At 35.0% G+C, this 21,157-nt stretch overlaps 1 protein-coding gene and 1 non-coding gene across 2 annotated transcripts; both read left to right on the top strand.

Moving 5' to 3' along the window:
* The first annotated feature begins 1,331 nt into the window (after positions 1–1,331).
* On the top strand, positions 1,332–20,501 carry LOC120278611 (tubulin-folding cofactor D-like). The gene is made up of 12 exons (XM_039285353.1): positions 1,332–1,673; positions 2,521–3,068; positions 3,858–3,960; positions 4,226–4,402; positions 5,697–5,885; positions 7,054–7,171; positions 7,292–7,455; positions 10,381–10,551; positions 10,681–10,896; positions 11,847–12,045; positions 18,189–18,266; positions 20,377–20,501. Exons 1-12 carry the CDS (start codon positions 1,518–1,520, stop codon positions 20,499–20,501), a joined length of 2,244 nt encoding a protein of 747 aa, XP_039141287.1. The 5' UTR covers positions 1,332–1,517.
* LOC120279765 lies at positions 16,226–16,332 on the top strand. The gene has a single exon (XR_005542068.1). It is a non-coding gene; the product is annotated as a small nucleolar RNA R71 (small nucleolar RNA).
* Positions 20,502–21,157: the final 656 nt, after the last annotated feature.

Genomic DNA, 21,157 nt, shown 5'->3' with positions numbered 1-21,157 from the left:
GCTTATAATTATTTTTCATAGTAATAATTTCATTAGCTAGTCTTGAAAGAAGCAATAGCTTGGTCATCAACCATAGTAAATTACAAAGCAATTGATGCTATGGCTACAGTACATTAGATTATCTTCATAGTGAAGTGAAATTCGATTTCATCTACTTAAGATATTAACCTTCCTTTGTAATAATGTTGTCACAACATATTTATACAAACACTTAGTTTTCCATAGTCGCATATAGGATGTTGCAATTAGCTTTCACTTCATTTATTATGATCAAGCGGAGAAACATCATGTGCATGTTCAACATGTTCAATCACACATATTCCATTAGAAACATGATTTATATTCGAGATTGTTGTTGGTTCGATACATTAATCTTGTAAGAGCATGAAAATGATAATGTTACTTACAATCTCGATTATGACTCTCTTCAATATAGCAAATGTTGTATCATAACAAACTATTATTAAAAAGGGTCATATTTGGGCATTCCTTCTCATAACTTGCAAGGAAAAAACTTGCTTTTTTCTATTATTTTTTTCTCATAATATTAGCGTTTTTTGAAATGATTATGTTTTTGAATTTTTTTGGTTGTGATTTTCATCAATTTCTTATTCTTTATTTTTTCGGTGGGTTTTTTTAAAGGGTCATATATTATTTAAGTTGATAGATAATAATTATGATACGTCCGTTAATTATTTACATTGTTTCAAATTTTTCATTGACACCTATATTATTTTTAGAGCTTTTCATCATTGAATATTTATGTATAATTTTTGATTTTTTAAACTATTTGGACTTTATATATATATAGTTTTCATTTATTTATTTATTTTTTAAAGCTATGGTAATCAAAACTTGAAATCTCTTAACAAAAAATATGAAAACTACATCAACATAACTTTTTATTGAACTCCCATAGATTTTAATAATATACAAGAGCCAAAGAGAAACAGGAAATGTTAGGGGTCTCACGGGCTAATATTCATGTATAATATTAATTTAATAAATATTTTCTAGTGAGTGCTATTTAAATAATTACTTTATTTAATACCACTTAAAAATCCCCCAATATTTATTATTATTTATTTTATTTAAAATTTTTTAATAAAATTCTAAGCACATAAATAATAAATAATATGTTATTTATAATGAACCCTGTCTCTACTTGCTCAACTGAAGCTAGTGTATGCTCATGTTTTTTTTTAACGGCCTACCTACTCTCATTTTAACAAATAAATAAATAAATAAATAAAAATAAAAATAATTCCCCCCTTATTTTATTTATTTTTATAACAATATCAATTAGTATATTGCTTGATAAGCCATTTCAAAATAAAAATAAAAATAAAAATAAAAATAATAAAACCAAAAAAAAAACAGGGGCAAAACCGAAACAAAAAACCCAAATTTATTACAGCGCTGAAGTGCTGAAGATCTTCGAACCTCTGCGGCGCGGTCGCTCACCGGAGGAGGAGCTCTCCGCCGCCGCCGCCGCCGCCGCCGCCGCCGCCGCCGTCATGGATGCCCGCGAGGATGACGAGCACGACTCCAAGGAGAACGTCCTCATGCGCTACTTCCTCCAAGAATGGGAGGTCGTCAAATCCATCCTTCACAGGATCGTCGCCGATGGCCGCGTCTCCAACCCCTCCGACGTCCACAAGATCCGCTCCATTGTGAGTTCTATTCTTTCAGAATGCTTATCTTACTGTGATCCCTCGGAGATGTGATCTTCTCTTTTACACAATTTCTTGGAATGAGGGTTCTTGATTCTTGATTTAGCAATAAAGATACTGAAATCTATACCTGCTAGGGTTTGTATGGTACTATTGTAGTGATAAACTATCAGAATTCATGGATTTATGTTGTGGAAACCTCAATGTGCTTTTTGTGTGTAGAGAGAGAGAGAGATAAAAAATGGCTACTTTTATAAGCCTGTTATTCAGGAGATGTAACCTATGGAAGGATTCTTGTTGAATTCCATGGGTGTTTGATGCATCATTGGGTTTAGCTTCCGAGTTCTCTAACATAATTTTTATTATGTGGGTGTTTGAATTATAGCTGAAACATTACAGTGACCACTTTGATTGAAAACTGTTTTTGTTTCAAGGGTGTGTATTACTGGGCTTAATATTTTCAAAGGTTTCTTGATTTGAATCTGGGGAAAAACGTTCTTTATCATGTCTGACATGTTGATTATATTTATATTATCTTACAACTTTTGTATTAAGACATTCGCCAATGCATTTGCAAGGGATCAATAAAATGTGAAGGATTGATTATTTCATCAAACTACATATCAGAATTTCTGTACTGCACAACGAGGCGTTTGTTTGTATTCTGTTTCAATTTGCTGCCTTTGATCTGCACCCTGTGGTTTGGGCTCCATAGAAATAAATAAATTGGCTCTTGAATTTGATTTTTCTGTATTATACAGAGTACTCACATCTCTTCTCTTTGTGTTGAGGCTGTTGTGCCATGCAAGACTAACTTTCTGATTGTTCTCTCTCAATTTTTATGCAGGTGGATAAGTATCAAGAACAAGGTCAGCTGTTAGAGCCTTATCTGGAGAGCATTGTTTCTCCTCTGATGCTTATAGTGCGATCGAGCACAATGAAACTAGCTGATGTGTCTGATGAAGCTCTTGAAATCATCAAGCCTATATGCATTATCATCTACTCTCTGGTTACTGTTTGTGGGTATAAGAGTGTTATCAAGTTTTTTCCACATCAAGTTTCAGATCTTGAACTTGCTGTCTTTCTGTTGGATAAGTGCCACCATTCAGCTTCAGGGACATCTTTGCGTCAAGAAAGTACTGGAGAGATGGAGACAAAATGCATCACGCTCTTGTGGCTTTACATACTTGTTTTAATTCCTTTTGATATATCTTCAGTTGACACAAGTATGGCAAACAATAACTACCTTGGAGGATTGGAGCTATCACCATTGGTCCATAGGATATTGGATTTTTCCAAGGACTACCTTTCAAGTGCTGGTCCTATGCGTCGAATTTCTGGATTACTGCTTTCAAGGCTTCTAACTCGTCCAGATATGCCAAAAGCTTTTAACAGGTTATTCTACAATCTTCCTGGCGTATATTATTTGTATGCATGTTAGACATTGTGTTAAGGTTTGTTCAATTGAGAAGTTATAGTATTTCTTTTTCGTAGGTCAAATGGGGATAAATGTTATATTCCGTTGGATTATTTACTTGATAAGAAAGACAAGTTACATATGTTTAGACCAGATGGTGATAAAGTTCTTCATATTACAGTTAATAGCCCAATGATTGAAACCGTAAGCTTACGGAGCATCAAGTAGTAATAAAATATTGTTCCCACGAGGACTTTGTTGTTGATTATTAATTTCTCGCAAATTAGGGCTATCTAGACTACTTAATATTTGCATGGGATGATTAAATAAAACCAAATGAAATAAAAATTAAACTATCTAGTGCAAACAATGGCTGAGGGATCAAATTCAAATTCTAAGGCTTCTAGAACTAGGGTTCAACACTATAATGGTTAGAAAATTCTATATTTCTTGCTTTTCGATTAAGTTTAGTTGGTTTGAAGGTGGAGTATGTTAAAGTACTGACTATTTACTATTTTCTTTCAGAATATAGTGAGACATCTAATTTAAATCAACTCCAACTTTCATGGTAATTGAATCTAATTAGATCTTTTATGTATTGTTTACTATTTACTATTTACTATCATTTTTTTAATTCATGTATGTGTGTGGATGTTTGTGCACCTGTTTGTGAATGTTTTGCATGTGCATACCTGTAGTTGCCAAATTCAAAAGAAATTACATAATAATATGCATAGACAGAGATATTTTTCTTCGTTTATTTTCAGCTTCACTGGATGGGCACATGAAGTCTTGGTATCCATTGCTGATGATGATGTGGACCACTTTCAGTTGCTTGGTGTTGTAGAAGCTTTAGCTTCGATATTCAAGGTTTGCTTCAGGATTGGAACTTTTCCATATAATACGTAACTGAGGGAGATGTATATTTGCCTTCAAATTGGTCAAAACCAGAATATGCTTATTATGCTTAATATAAACTCAGATTCATCATCAAGAACGGCAAACTTAAAGCCATTAAAAATGCCATCTTTAGGGTTGTCTTCTTGTTAAAAGCTTCAACTAACAGTAACTTTCCTCTATTCACTGACAATTGTTTTTGTTTTAGACAATTATTTTTAATAGTTGATCAATGCAGGTTGGTAGTCGAAAAGATTTGGCCAATGTGGTTCCTACTATTTGGAGTGATATTGCATTATTGATGAAGTCTACAACCGCTGCTCGCAGTCCTTTACTTCGGAAGTTCATTGTAAAACTATCACAACGCATTGGTCTTACTTGCTTGCCTCATCGTTCCTCGTCATGGCATTATCAGGTTTGCCTATTTTTTAGACTTAATCCTTCAGTATGCATTTTGCTACTTTGCTCTTGTTTGCTTAATACATGCCCTGGTTTTCTATGTGTGTCTTTCAATGTCATTTTTCTTTGGGGCCCATTTCAACTTGAGTAGTAATCAACATAACTTTGTTGCACAAGGAGAAATTAATTTCATCAAATGATGATGAAAACTTATCAATGATTTACTTAGTTGCACCGAACACAAGCCATATCATATCTATAAAGTTGCTTGAGTGATATCACTTGGAGTAACTAAAAGAGGATTGAGCCAAACAAATCAAAGAATGAGTACCCTATACTATGTATCTGCATGTATATATTTGATTTATACAAGCCTTTCGTATAGATACATACAAGATGTGAATACAAGATAAGGTTGAAGATATAGCACCCTAGCACTTTTATTCATATGTACTAGTGGCCTTTCCCACACAGATGTTTTGCTATTAATCGTGCTTGGGATATGTGCAATGCCACAAGTGTTGGGCAGATGATTTGGCAACTACCCGACATAAAGCATGCTCTATTTGTGTTTTGCAAAAATCTTAAGGTTCAATAATGTGCTATATTATTAAAAGATTTAAGTAACTGAAGATGTGTTGTCCAAGTTGTATTAGTGTGAACTTATTAGTTTTTCACTTATACACTTTGAGTGGTAATCAACACTAAGCTACATTTTCTGAGATACGGAGAAACCTCAAATCATAAATTTTTGAGATTTTATTATGATCATGTTTTGAGCAACTGCAGTAAAATGTATCTCATAAGAAGTGTTTGTATGGGATAAATTCGAATGGATTTTGTTGCTTAGGCTGCACAGATCAAGGTCAATACTCAAAGTTTCTATTTAATTGCTCTACAATACGTGGTTTGATATTATGTCACCATGAACCAATCATCACAATCTTTTTGATAATAAGACATATGAACATGAACAAATTGCCCTTTTTTCATTCAAATGGTGTTGTCCAACTTGAATGGTTTGTGTTTTAAATGTGAAGGACTCGAATCTGATTTTAACTTGTTAGAGTTTATACGCGAAGCTTTCCAACGCGAAATTAGTTTTTTATAAAGAAGCAGTTGTGAAATGTTTGTATAGTAGTAACATTTATTAATGCTTGACAAGTTCCATTATCTAGGCATCTTTCTAATGACAGTGGCTTCTGTCAGCTCCTTATGCTGATCTGATGTGCATTAACATTTCAATTCATCTTTTCAAGGGGCATAATTTGGGTGGCATTTCTTGCTACATATGTTTGCTTTCTGTGCAGGGTATCTGTAGCTCATTAAGTGTAAATGTTTCAATGGATTATGCTGGAAAAGCTAGTTCCAGTGTTCTAGAGAAATCTTCAGATCATTCTGTTGATTTGCATGCTGCAAGTTACCAAGATGAGGATATTGAAATTCCAGAAACTGTGGAGGAAATAATCGAAATGCTACTATCTGGCTTGAGAGATTCGGTAGGTATGAATGATGAATAGGTTTTGTGACTTTAAATTTCCTTTTATCTCCTGAAAGACCAGGAGGACATCATACCATATTGATGGGCAAAACCACAATTATTTATCTTTTGCAGTTCTTTGCATTTGTTTATTTTGTCTATTTAAAAACTGTCTAGAGAGAGTTTTCTTTTTCCTATAGGATATCATACACTATTTTTTCATCATCCATTGTGCTTAAACATCTGTAGTCAAACAAGTAAATATGTACAGGCAGTGTAAGACAAGCAACTAATTTTGCACAACATATTTCTCTATTAATCTCTTAACATCTATGTTCAAACAAGTAAATACATATTTATTTATATGTGTGGAAGACACAGAAACGTTTAGAATCTTGCAAGTGAAGTAGATTATCAACATATATCATTTATGATTTGCTCTGACCAACCTCTTATGTGTTATTTATAGGATGCACCCAAACATGATTCATCATCTTAGGTTTAGTTGCCTTGCCTGTTTGTAGCAAAACATCTTATCTTTAATTGGTTAGCTTGTATGCATCAGTTAAGCATAAATCTAATTGGCAATGAAAAGTTCATATCCTATATAACTTCATTTGTGTAGAATCTATAAAGCCCACTTTCATAGTTTCATTTCTAAGGAGACAATGTTTACTGCTTTATGAAGGCATTGTCTTGTTTTCAACAAAAATCCTTTCTCAGCTGCCATTATGTAAGAATAGCAAAGAGAAAACCTACTCAGATAAAACTTACTTAGAGAAAACTTCTATGGGGTAAAAACCAATAAAATTCTTTCATGACTGTCATTATGTAGGAATAGCAAAGAGAAAACCAAGTTAGAGAAAAATTCTATCAGGCAAAAAATAATAAAAGAGGAAGCCACAGGAAATATCAAGGCCTTGGAATTATGAGTTGATGGGATTGTCATACAACAAATCTGTTCAGTGAATCACGAAATGAATTTTAGTCTGCATCTTTTCATCATTTGCACAACCTCATTGCTGACATGGTGGTTTAACATCAGCTAATAAAAAATTGGCAACTCCATAACTTGATGCAACATTGGACATGTAACCATGTAACTAGTTTTATATGACAAATTGGCCTGCCAATAAAATTGCATATGCTACTTTTCAATTGGATAAAGTTAATAATATTATGTGTAGGACACAGTTGTGCGCTGGTCTGCTGCTAAAGGGCATTGGTCGGATAACTGCACGCTTAACATCTGCCCTGTTAGAGGATGTGTTGTCTTCAATATTGGAGTTGTTTACACCAGGCGAGGTTTGATGAACTGATGTGGTTTCTACTTTTCTCATTAGAAAATGTTTAGCTAGTTGATAAAAAAATTTGGTGTCTGAGACTATCTCTGGTGCTTTATTTTATAGACTTGATTTTGTTCAGTATGTCAGTTTTTCATGGAAGAAGGGGGCAGCTTTATGATGTTAATTGTGAATTTAAAGGGAGATGGTTCATGGCACGGTGGTTGCTTGGCTTTGGCAGAGCTTGCTCGCAGAGGATTGTTGTTACCTGTCAGCTTACCAAAAGTTGTTCCTTTCATTGTAAAGGTAATACCTTTAACTCATTTATCTACCTACTCTCTTATAGAATGTATTATAAATAGTTCACCATTGTCATCTCTGTTTACCTCTGCATTTTGCTTTAGCTCATGCAAATTATAATCCTTTGCCTGGAGAGCTCATATTTTCTGAATTAGATTCTACATCCCTTTTTCCAGGGTATTCAGTTAAATATAAAAATCACAGGGTTATTTTACTTTCACTTGCACAAGCATTCTGATATGCAATTGAGCGTAAGTTCTTTTAGCGGCCATATTAGCAGAATGATGATAATAGGATGACAAAATATTGAAATATGAATGATTATATATCTTACTTTGTTTGCAGGAACAAATTTTTTTTTTTGATAGGTGATCGTATTCTAGGGAATTGTATTCTGTCATTCAAGTTTCCTATTAAACAAGTTGCTGATAAGGGCTAACCTTGCAAGCAAACAACATTTTTTTTACTTGAAGAGCAAGTTGTGTGGCAAAAATTGAGTATTGACCAATTGGCTATTTAAAATTTCTCACTGAAGGAGATCTTCTGCCTTAAATTTCTTACCTATGCATTTCCTTCCTGTCAGTTCAAGTCAATCAATCTTCATCAGATGCTATTCAATTTCACAATATTATTCTGAAATTATCTGTCATGCTTTCTGAATACAGAGAATGAAAAAAAATTCTCTGATGTATCTTATTGAAGTATTCTGAGCTAGTTATATACAAAAAGAGCTATATCAATCTAAAGCTTATAATTTGGTAATATTTCATAATTTAGGTAGCAAGAAATCAGACTAAAATTCTATGAAAATAAAGGGAAATAGGAAAAGGACATAATATCCATTAACTAACCCTAAAAATTTCTGGAATATGCTTAATAGAATAAATTGATGAGTTGTCAACACTCCTCAAGTTGGTGAATAGATGCTTGATCAATCTCAGCTTGTTTACTAGCACTTCAAAACTTGGTCTATGAAGCCTTTTGCAAGAACATCTGCTATTTGTTGTTTGGTAGGCACATAGGTCATGCAAATCACCCTATCTTCATCTTCTCTTTGATAACATGCTTGTCCATCTCAATATGCTTTGTTTAGTCATGATTATGTGTATACTTATTGTCCTTATTGTCACAAAATAGTTTCATAGGCCCATACTAGACTGTTTCATAGGCCCTATACTAGCTCACAAGTTCCCTGTGTTAGGGATATATATTTAGCTTATGCACTATTGTGAACTACAACCAATTGCTACTTGCTTCTTTAATGGGTTGGCAATTTTTACATTCAGTGACTCTTTTTTGTTGAGGGGTGTACTCGTGAGCACAAGAGGTCTGATAAGTGGTTCCCAGAAGTCATAACTGTGGTAAAAGAAGTTAAATATTCTCTTGCATTGTGACCATGTAAAACTTTAATTGAAACATTGAACTGATTGCAAATTTCAGCATAGAAATTTTGAATGATATGGAAAAATTTCAGAATGGCTTTTCATTAAAAATAACGACGTGTGCAAGAATAATCATCCATAAATGTAATAAAATAATGAAATCCCAAAGCTGGACTGAGACAGACTTGCACGTATATGTCTGAGTGAACAACCTTAAACACAAAAGTAGTCCTATAATGGATTCGCTTGGAAAGGTAGCACAAGTTTGTGACTGACATTCTAAGGAAGACTATTTAGAGAGGCTGTGAACTATTTTTTGAGGTTTGATGAGATTTGGATGGCCTAACCAGCTTTAGGGAAGTTTAGCAGAAATGGCAATAGTGAAGGTAGCTGATTGACTTGGATTAGAAAGATGGTAAAGCCCTTGTAACTCATGTTCCACAGCGATCATCTTCCTTGTAAGCTGGCCCTGCACAAGAACAGATTCAAAGGTCAAGGTTGTCCAACAATGAAGTTTTCTAGCCATTTGCTAAAGGAAATTAGATTATATGAACATTCAGGAGCAAAGAAGATTGAGGTCCAAGGAATAAAGGAAGAGGCTTCACTTCTATCCTTTTTTTGATCACTATCTGTGAGCCATTTGGCTAGTGTAATTTGAAATAGTGTGGAAGGAGAGACTAAAAAAAGAAAAGGTTGTTATTACCAAAAATATGATTAGAACCACCAGGATCTAAGATCCATGTGCCCATAGGTGAAGGCCAGGTCAAACAAGCAAAAGAGTTACCATAGTGAAAATTACTAGATAACTGTTACTTCACTGCTTTATTCCACTGGTGCCCATTATAGTCAACTCCAGTTAGAGTAGTAAAATTTGACAATTGATCTCATTTGCATCATGTAAAGGAAAATGTTCATCTTGATCGGATTGAGCCAAATGAGCTAGGAGCTCTAATATCAGATAAATAATCAAGAAGAGAGGTTTTGAAATCAAATAATAAAAAAGAAGACATTTTTGAAGAAAAAGAAGAAAAGAAGAACAGGTTTTGTCGAGGAGAAAGCTTTGATTATGCCCTCAAGCTTTGATTAGGACTTTATATAAATTACATTGGCTACAAATTAGGAAGATTACTAATTCTAGGCAAAATTATAGGTCTTAAATTTATGTAATTACAATAGCTAAATTAGGGTGTAGTCAGGCACAAAATTAGACAAGTAGAACACCATCAAGCAGGAATCTGGGTTACATATCTCAACAAGCTATATCAATCTAAAGCTTAGAATCTTGAGAATTATCAGAAATTAGGCAGCAAGAAATCATGAAATCATCCTCGGATGAGAAAACTATGAAAAGGAAACAATATTCGAAGACAAACTCCTAAAAACTGTGGAATAAACTTGCTAAAATAAATTGATGAGCTTTCAACACTTTCTTCATGAATTACATTCTCTAAAGATGGATTTAGAATGCCATTCACTATTAATTGAACGTATCCTTTGTCTCATGTACTTCAAGAACTATGTGCTTGCTGAAAAACACATTTTTCTTCAGGCATTGCATTATGACATCCGAAGAGGACCACATAGTATTGGATCTCATGTACGTGATGCTGCTGCATATGTGTGCTGGGCGTTTGGTCGTGCTTATTCCAATTCAGATATGAGAAGTATTTTGGAACTGCTTGCTCCACACCTTCTTACAATTGCTTGCTATGACAGAGAGGTAACTGGCATTTCTTATGCCATCAATAAATGTTTTAATATATAAAAAACCAAGTGCTAGGAGAAAAGCCGGCATAATCTTTGTGCAAATTTAACTGTTGTGTTGGCATTTTGTTTTACGATTTCATAGGTTAACTGTAGAAGAGCAGGTTCAGCTGCTTTCCAAGAAAATGTTGGAAGGCAGGGCTCCTTTCCTCATGGCATTGACATTGTGAATACAGCAGATTATTTTTCTCTTGCTTCGCGAACGAGTTCTTATCTAAATGTTGCTGTTTCCATTGCTCAGTACAAAGAGTATCTCTATTCTTTTGCGGAAGAACTAATACACCACAAAATTTCTCATTGGGTATTTTCTTTTTCCATGTTCAGCTGTTATTACTTTGAATATCATCATGTGCATATGGTCATCTTCAAATATATTGTTGTTTAGTGACACATATTATTGCTTGTCCATTGTTAATAATGAAACTTCAGAAATTAATCTTAGATGTTCAGTTCTGCTCTATGTGTGTATGCCTGCACTAAATTTTGACTAGGCTCGTCATACTAAATCTTTAACATTTTCTTTTTTTGTTGATTGATTGCCAAGATTAATGCACACTGAGGTTATGATCAACAATCATCAAGTTTGATTTATTTTCATTAATTGTATGTATCTTGAAAGGTGATAAAAGGTGGAAGGCCATTAAAAAATCTCTTACAAGTTTGTAATGTGTGTCTACTTGCAGAAAGCATAATTAAACCTAATAACAAGAAGCTTAAAGATTTTGTACACTGAAAATTCTTTTCATTGAATTCTACCTAGTCTGTTGTGATGTATTTAATTATAACCACCTAGGCATGAAATAAATTGTCCTCTTAAATATTTTATGCCCTTGTACGATACACCACGCTGTTTACATTAATGGGTTATTAGTTGGATGACCATTTGAGTCAACCATCTGGTCAGACTGATTTGGTGAAGGAGTTTATATGGCATATGGTTTAAAATAAATGGTTTTCATTGTTCTGGAGAGACTCAGGTAGTGCACATGTAGTGGCAACTTATCGGATAGGATTTTGATCCTTAGTGTGCAAATGTTTGTTATCTATGGGCTGCTGGACTTTAAAAAGGAATTTTATGGTCACATGTATGCAGATGATTGATGCCAGCCTTTGTCAAATTTCTGAAAGTTATCTACTTGCATTAAACTCTGCTATTTCTGACATATGCTCATAGATATTGCAATTATTCAGTGCTATATGGTATGTCCCAGTAATAGCTTAAATTCTTGTTGCTTAATCAACTAATTTCAGGATAGAAACTTGAGGGAATTGGCTGCAGAGGCTCTTTCTGCTCTTGTCAGACATGATCAAGAATATTTTGCAGGCTATGCCCTTGAGAAATTAATTCCCTGCACTTTGTCATCAGATTTGTGCATGCGCCATGGTGCTACAGTAGCTGCTGGAGAACTTATTCTTTCTTTGCATCAGTGCGGCTTTAACTTTTCTGTTGGTCAGTATTTTACCGCCTGATGGCTGACAGTTTCCTGTTATGCATGACAGTTTTTGGGCTTGCATGTTGATTGTTGATTTCATTTATACTGGGACTTCTTCTGCTTGCTTTTTATTTATTCCTATGGTTGTTTTTCTGTAGGTCCTGTCTAAATGTTTACTAAATCAGTTCCGAAATAGTTTGTGCTTTGATTAATTTCTTTAATTGGTTATAGACTATTTTACCTAATTCCTGTGTGCATTGCCTTAACAAATAGCAATTTTCTTACATGGTTGGGAGGAGATTCAGTACATTTTGCTTGTGTCTCTCTCCACCATTGTGGAGTTTCCTAGTTGTCACCTTTTTGTATTTTTCATAGGATTATAAAAAAATAGCATCTCATTGATTAATCATGTTTAAAAGGACGCAGAGGAAATATTGTCACAACTTAAATACATGTGAGTGATGCTTTTCAAGGAATGCCCCTTGTTCATAAGGGAAGGTTTTGAATCAGATGAAACTAACTTAAATTTGTCAATATTAGATAATATTGTTGAGATTGTGCCTGATATTCAAAGGGTTGTTATATTCATCTGGTTTACTAGGAAGATGGAAGGCATTTTTTCATTTGCATAGCCAAAGTTCTCACATCTGATGACATATGGCGATAACTTAGGCAATCACTCACTAAATCATCAAAAACCTAGAGTATCTGCGCAACCACAACCAGACTTAAAAAGAGAAGACAATTGCACTTCAAAATATAGCATAAAGCTAAGAAAACTGAATTCATTCATTGACCATCGACGAATCTCTTAGAAAATAGCCCTCACTCTTCTGTAGATATCAAAGAGATTATCCAAGTGAAGTTTTAATACAAATAAACTCGATAAACTAGATGAAACTTATTTAGACTAAAATTTAGCTAGACTTCTTGACTTATTGATATACTTTAACCTAGAAAAGAATACAAAACAAACCCACTAAATTTGGCACATTTCATTGGACCAAAATACCTTGATATTTAATTTTATCAACCCACAATTTTAATCCTTAGACAACTTCTAAACATAAATCATGTTAATAATAGCATCAGAACTTGTTTTGCATCATACTCTTTGGTTTAGGAAACCTTTCTCTGGCCAGTGAATTGCTTCTTAAAGAGATTTGATGTTGAAACTTTGAATAAATAAAAAAAAAAAATCTATGTATAATATAATCATGGCTTGTTCTTCCATCACCCAAATAATTTAAATGATGATATGAGATAATGACCAAATTATTAGCATGTTGAACCTTGTGTATAAGTGGCAAATCATGAAAACAACATTGATAAGATCTTTGAATAATTTGGAGTTTTCTTTCATGATATGCTGGACTGTTCCTATTATTGGTGCTGCTTCTTTGGATGTAACATGTCTAAGACCCTCTTCATAATGATCCTTAACTTGGACGAGGTATCCCTATGAGAAGGAACCTATATAAGGAGGCCCTTGGAGGTGCTGAGACACCCGAGAAGCAAACTTGTCTGGGGCACCAAACTTCATAATCCCTGGTTGGAGAAGTTGTGGTAGAGCGTGGCTTTGACAAGGAAAGAGTATTGCATGTCTGTGACTTGGACAAGAGAGAAGACTGAGGGTTCCAGTTTGTTTTGGGCGTTATGTTAGTGCACTGGTTAATTGCTAGATTGTAATGGCCAAATGAAACCAAGCGTGCATGGTGGGCACCCATGCATGGATGTATGGGTTAGGTGTGCGTAGGCATATGCAATGGTTATATGTGTGATCTGTTATAAATGTTAGGGAATATTCTATGCAATGGTCCATAATTGTAAAGGTGATCAAGTCAGAGTTGCAAATACACTTGCACACACTTTAGAGAAAAATTGGGTACAGGCCTTGAAAAACCACTTGTGCCTTTATGCGGGATTGCTTGGTTTCTCTCTTTTTCTTTCTAGACGCCTTGTGACATTCATTACATGTTTGTAATCTAAGCTTGTGTTCAGCTGAGAATAAGTCCAAAGGGAGAGTTAGTACGACCATAGATATCTTCTTTTTTTATACTTTGAGAAGTTTTCTAAAGGGTTTGGATGTCTTTGTGACACTTTTGGTGTCATATATACTTGCTTTTAATTCTATCCCCTAATATCTCCCCTTTCTAAGTCTTTTTTTGAGGGGACATTCGTCTTTGATTGGTTTTTTTTCCCCTCTTTTAATCATGGACTTAACCCCAACCACCACTTTCTCTATCTCATTGCTCCTTGTAAGTCTTAGCATTCTCATAAAGAATTTAGTTTTAACTTGTCAAGCTCATGAATTTGAAGTTTAGGAATTATTTTAATTGTACTTACCCATCCATTGAGGCTTGAAGGAAGAAGTTTGTGTTTTACCTGTGAAGCTTTCTCTTCCTTAGAAATATTTGGCATGGAACCTAGCCTTAGCTTTTCAATATTAGCATTTTGAGATGTTGGTAGGTTTCTGCTTCCAATGATCTCTCACGTTCACCAACGTCATCACTAAAGCAATGCTTTGGCATTTCTTGTCTGTAAGTTTGATGTAGTGTGTCGATCCTGCAACACGAATTCTCAACAAAAGATTGTTTAGTGGGGTTGGACAAATCAAAGTCAATCGTTTCATTACCAACATTTAAAGAAATTTTGCCAAGTTTAACATTAATAATGGTACCTGCAGTGGCTGAGAATGGCCTACCAAGAATGATGGGAATTTGAGAATTTTCCTCCCATCTCTAACACAATAAAATTATGAAAAACTTACCCATACTAATATGCATATCTTGAAGGATACCTATCGGATGCTTGAGAGAGCGGTCCACCAATTGCAAAATGATTGTAGTTGGCTTGAATTTGCCCATTTCCATCTTTTGGCATACAGACAAAGGCATGAGACTAACGCTAGCTCCAAGATCACATAATGCTCGTTCAAAATTTGCATTGCCAATCTCACAAGGAATGGAGAAGCTTCTTGGGTCTTTGAGTTTTGGAGGTAATTTCTTCTGGATCAAAGCACTACATTCTTCAGTCAGTGATATAGTTTCATATTCCTCTAAATTTCTGTTTTTTGGACAATATCTCCAGAACTTAGCATATTATGGCATTTGTGACAAAGCTTCTATGAAGGGTATATTGATGTATAACTTTTTTAGAACTTCTAGAAACTTCCCAAATCTTCTATCAAGTTTGGTCTTAGCTAATTGTTGAGGGAAAGGAATAGGCGCCATGTAAGGCCTTGGTGCGATATACTTGGATTCTTCCTCTTCATTGTCTATAGCCTTATTTTTGTCTTCAATTCAGCACATGGTAGCTTGCCTTTTTTTGTTGTCTCTGCTTCAATACCTTGATTGATATCTTTCCTCATTTTTGGATCCTCCAACTATGTGCCACTCCTCAGGGTCACAACATGGCACTACTTGTTCGGGTTAATTTCTGGTTTACTGGGGAATATGCCCTGAGGTCTTGATGAAAAACTTGCTTGTTGAGTAATATGAGTTTCCAACATCTTATTGTGGGTGGCTAAAGATTCTACCTTGGAGGACAACTATTGGATTTGTTCACTTATAAGCTGATACTGTTTATTTTGATTTGCCACGAAATTCTCCAATATAGGCTTTAAATTTGACCTCTGAAGCTATGGAGGATTGGAAGGTCTAGGTTGGAATCCTGGAGGTTGTTTGAGGTTGTTGGGGCCTGCTTGACCTTGGGGGTTTCTATAGGAAAGATTTGGATGATTGTGGCAGCTAGGATTATAAGTATTTGAGAAAGGATCATCCTGAACCCCCTGATTGAAATTGTTAATGAAGCTAACTTGTTCCACTGATGGACCTTGAGGGATGAAATTTCCAAGTTGACATTCTGTAGCTCTATGCCCTATACATCCATAGATCTCACATGAAACATTAGAGACTCCAACTTCATTCACGTTTATTCTATCAAATTTCTGAGTTAAGGCATCTACTTTTGTGCAGTGATGAGGTCCAAAGTATTTACATTGTATATCCCTGGAACCTTTTTTTCAATACCTCTTTCATTTGACCATTGATAATGGTTAAGAGCCATGTTTTCAAACAGATCGTAGGCCTCATCCACATTTTTGTTCATCAAGGCTCCTCTCAAAGCAGCATCCACTGTAATCCTGGTGTTATAACTCAACCCATTGTAGAAGGTCCGCACTAATAACCATTTCCGAGTCCATGATGGGGACATAACCTAAATAATTCTTTAAATCTATCCCAGGCGTCACATAAAGACCCTCTCTTCCTTTTGAGTGAAATTAGTGATCTGATTCCGAAGCTGAGCTGTCTTACTCGGAGGGAAGTATCCGTCGAGGAAGGCTTGCTATAACTGATCCCATGTTGTGGTAAATCTCGCAGGAAGTGAATGTAACCATGCCCTAACTCTGCCTTTAAAGAGGGGAACAACCTTAGTCTGATAGCATCTATGGAGATTTCCATTAAGTTTCAAAGTGTCACAATACTCTAGAAAGACTGAAAGATATAGATTGGGATCTTCTGGTGGTGCGCCTCTAAACTGATTTTGTTGAACCATGGAGAGGAGTGTAGGCTTCAATTCACGTTATGTGCTTCAACTGTGGGTTTTGTAATGCTTGAGTGTAATCCTTGAATATTTGGTGCAGTAAAGTTCCTTAAATTTTTATTATTATCATCCATGATTGGGGTTTGTAATTCTTGAGGTTTCTTCTTTCTCTGATATTGTCTTCTAATTCGAAAAGGTTCGCTCGACTTCAGGATCTAACTCCACAAGGTTATCAAGACCTCTCGATCTTAGCATACAAGGAATAACCTCCTACAAAGACAAAAATAAAGTAAAATAATATAAAAATAAAATGTCTAATTTAATCAAATTGCAAATTTAATCAATATCAACAAGCAAAGTCCCTAGCAATGGCGCCAAAAACTTGATGTGTACCGCAAGTGCACGGATCGTTCAAGTAGTAAATTAAATATCTTTTCCCTGAGGACTTTGTTACTAACTACCAATTTCTTGCAATTAGGGCTACTAATGGTTTAGATGATTAATTCAGATTGCAAGGGTTTCCAGGATTAAGGTTCACCACAATGATAGATAAAAGACTTCGCATTGACTTTTTCTTGATTAAGTGCAATTGTTTTGAAGGTGGAATGCCTTAGATTACTCCCTATTTCCTTTCAGAATATAGCGAGATATCTAATTTAGAACTCCTACTTTCGTGGTTTTTGAATCTTATTAGATTCTATAAGTTTTATGACATCCAGTAATCCTTAAGAAATCATAATTTAGGATTTCAGGTTCAATTCTAAGGTTTTCAACATCTTAGTTCACATTTCGGTCCATCTTTTGGTATCTAAAATTATGCAAATATGAGGGGCCCAACTCATGCACAAGCATTAAGTAGCATAAAATTGTATCAAAAGCAAATAAACAATAATACGAAAAATAGAAGTCAATACATAGTCAATCCCTATCCTAGAACAAAAGACGTACTCGCTCATGTTCAATTTATAAGTTAAAAGGTTCATATCAACCATAGATCTAAACATTGAATAAATCAAAGAATGAGAAAGAAGAAACTCTTGATCCTCCACGCTTGATGTTCTTGTAGATTGATGAATCTTTTCCTTGATCTTTGTAATCTTTATCTTTTTGGATAGCTTTAAATGATTCCCAATTCTTAGAGAAATCGTATTCTTGTTCTCGTAGTCAAAAGATGCTTTTAAAAATCCTTTTCTTGGCTTTATATTGAGGAGAGTTAAATTAGGGTTGCGATGGCGGCAAAGATCCACGGCTATGTTAGCTGGCATGAGCGGGTTGTGCTTTTTCTAGGGTTTGAGTCTTTTTAAATTTCTACACCATGATCCATGGGTGGGGTAGCTACCACAGGTCACTCGTGTATCAAATAAAGACTAAACTCCACTTATTTGCATATAAATTGATGAAAGGTAGTAACTTAAACTAAAAGAGTGAAATTTGAATCATAAACATGGAGAAAGATGCATGATCAACTAAGAAAATGAAACCTAGATCTAATAAAAATATACTATAATTTATTACTTATCACTCATTTTCTTCTTCATCTCATCACTGCCCGTTGTTGGCGAAATTGAAGAAGAAGATGTCTTGGTGGACGGCGAGGTGGTTAATTTTGAACAAGGAGGACTTCATGGCCATGAAGGGTTGCAAGCTTCCTCAAAGACCTTGGAAGAGATCCAAGCTCATCCAAAAATGCCTTGTGAGTTTTCCCTTGGATGTTTTTTGGAAAATTTAAGGAAAAAATTGCTTTTCCCAAAATTTTCTTATTTTTCATTTTTAAATTATTTCTTTTATGAAGCTTGTTGGTATCTAAGCTATAGGTGAGGCCATAGGATAAGAAAAGGAAAAAAGATAAAAAAAAGATAACAGGTTTAGCGCAAGTGGTGGGCATCTTTTCCAATGGTGAGCCTTTGGCGCCATTGATGAAAGGTACCTCAATCGTTTCAATGAAGTGGTTGTGTTGAAAATGTTTCATCTTTTTGTGCTCTTCATGGAGGAAAAACTTGATGAAATAGCCAATCGGATTCATGTTTTCTGGAAAGTCCTCAAGAAGAAGCTTGATTAGTATGATGAGGAGTTGAATGCCATCAAAGAATTAGTACTAATGGGGTCGGCTATAGCAATGATGGTTTCAAAGGAAAAAGTCTTAGAGTCAAGTTTCATTGGTGAGCATGTAGCTTAGGAGGAATGCAAAACTTTGGTGGAGAATTCACCAAAAAGTTGACGGTTTAAGGTCTATTTGGTTCATGGAATGTGACGCTCCACTATAGGTTTAGATGCCGAGGAATTCAAAAGATGGGAGTTACTTTGATGGATATGTTATATTGATTTATTTGGTTTGTTGTATGGATGAGTGAGGATTTGATACAACTAAATTATGAATTACCTAAATAACCTTATATATAATCATTGAACAATAACAAAAACAAATTGCGTAGTAATTCATCTCCATATTTCTATATAGCTGAATAAGCAAACTATCTGTGCCTATTTTTATTGTTATAATAACCAAACTTCTCGTTCTTAGTATCATTTACAAAATGATGAAACTACCCCTTAATATATTTTTCTAAAACTAAAAAATAAAATAAATCATCTTAATAAAAAAATATATATATTTTTAAATTATTAAGTGTTTTTAATAGGGGACGGTATTGCATTCCCTTGTGTGAGGAATGTAATAGTACCATCTACTCATGAGGGTTTCCTGATTCAATTATTTCATTGGGTTGTAAAACTCATGAGAATCAAACTTGCTTGGAATTCAATGAAAATTAATGTATTGGACACGAGCACCTTACGTAGTCATTAAACTTACCTGGGAATCTAGGAAGATGCCACAAGCCAAACGTTTCTTTATGAGGGGGGTGTCAAGCCGATCCTAGGAAGACTTAGAGGGATCTTCGGGAGCAGTTTCTTCCAGGCAACACAACATTGTAGCAAAGGCCATCTCTAAGAACGAGTAGGAAAAGGAGAAAGTGTTCAACTTTATCTCAAGGTTGGGCTAAATTGCAAGTGTCGAGATAATGTGCAAAAGACTTGGTGGCTGCTATAGCCATTGCCTATGCAGATGGCAATGCAAAGGTTGAACCCAAGGAGAAGAAAAATAAGGCAGTAAAGCAGGATTTCCCAGAGAAACTGTAAGGGTAACATTGGGATCAGGCTAGTTCTTGGGAGGAATAATCTTGGAAAGGTTTGAAGCTGACGGGGTGTTTCATCTACAACAGACCTCATCAAACTCATGAATATTTGGAAAAGGAGGAACTCTTTCTGACGGTTTTAGCGTTGGATATTGATTCCGAACCTCTGTCTCAAGTTGACTGCTTTAATTGTTGAACACTTTCAGGTCTATGAACGACTCTTCTCCTTTTTAGCTATTATATAGTCAAGTGGAGATAAATAGCAAAGTTATTGAGGCCATGGTAGACATGAGTGCAACACCCGACTATGTGTTTGAAAAGATGTTTACTGTGTTAGGCCTAACTTTTGGAAAAAACCATAAGTGGCATCAAGACAGTGAACTCTAAGGTGCAGTTGATTATGGGAATGTCACATTCAGTGCCACCAAAGGTAAGAGAGTGTAGTGGGCTTACAACCTTGTAGTGGTTCCATTGGATGATTTTGACATCTTAAGTAATGATTTTTTCCACATTTGCAAAGTGTACGATGATGCCTTACATCTATATCATGGATGAAAGCAACCCTTGCTTCCTTGATGGAGTGAAGCAAACTAAGTTAAAGAAATATAAGGCGTTCTTGTTATCAACCATAAAAATGAAGTATGAATTAAAATGGGGGAGAGACAACAGATCTTATTGCATTGTTATTAGAAGTCAAGGTTGATGAGGAGATTGAAGTCTTGGACAAAGGTGCATCAATGTTGGAGGAGTATAGGGATGTGATACCTGATGTACTTTTTAAGGTAGAGAACTGAGCATAATTCAGCGAAGTCCCTTAACAATAGTCAAATTTGAAAATTCAGCAAATTTAAAAGACCATCTTATTAAGGTTAGAGAACTTAGTATAATTAGGAGATAAGTAAAAATAACGGGAACTTTGATGATCGTGAAAGGTGGCTACTTGTGTTTATTTATAGTCTTTTTACGGTATAGGAAACCCTGATTTGATACTGATTGTTGCTGCTTGTTGTTGACTCAATGTTGATATATTACTGATTTGATAGTGGTGTATTGCTGATTTTTTTTATTTGTTGAATTTCTGTTGTTATGACAACTCCCTGCTCCTCTGAGAGACCTTACCATCAAGGTGGAATATCAGGAAAGGGAAAGACAAGGGCGTCATGGTCCTCCCATCCCATGTTGCTTTTGCTCTTGCGGATGGCTCCCAAGAATAAGAATTTATGTCTAGTGACAATCATGGATTCTATGCTAGCAGCGATCTAGCACTTCCATTGGAAGATGTGGTTGATCTTCAATGAACACGGGAGATAAACTAGAAGTGGCAAAAGATGTACCTCAGAAAAGGTTTGTTTGGACACATGTGAAACATTATGAATATGTGCTCCAAGAACAGGATTGCAGTCTATAGAGTCACTGAATGAATCTTTTTCGATTATCTTGAAAGGACTAT

Source organism: Dioscorea cayenensis, chromosome 16 (genome assembly GCF_009730915.1).
Source record: "Dioscorea cayenensis subsp. rotundata cultivar TDr96_F1 chromosome 16, TDr96_F1_v2_PseudoChromosome.rev07_lg8_w22 25.fasta, whole genome shotgun sequence".
Lineage (NCBI taxonomy): Eukaryota > Viridiplantae > Streptophyta > Magnoliopsida > Dioscoreales > Dioscoreaceae > Dioscorea > Dioscorea cayenensis.
The sequence above is the reverse complement of the archived record's forward strand: the minus strand, read 5'-3'. Positions and strand labels throughout refer to the sequence as shown.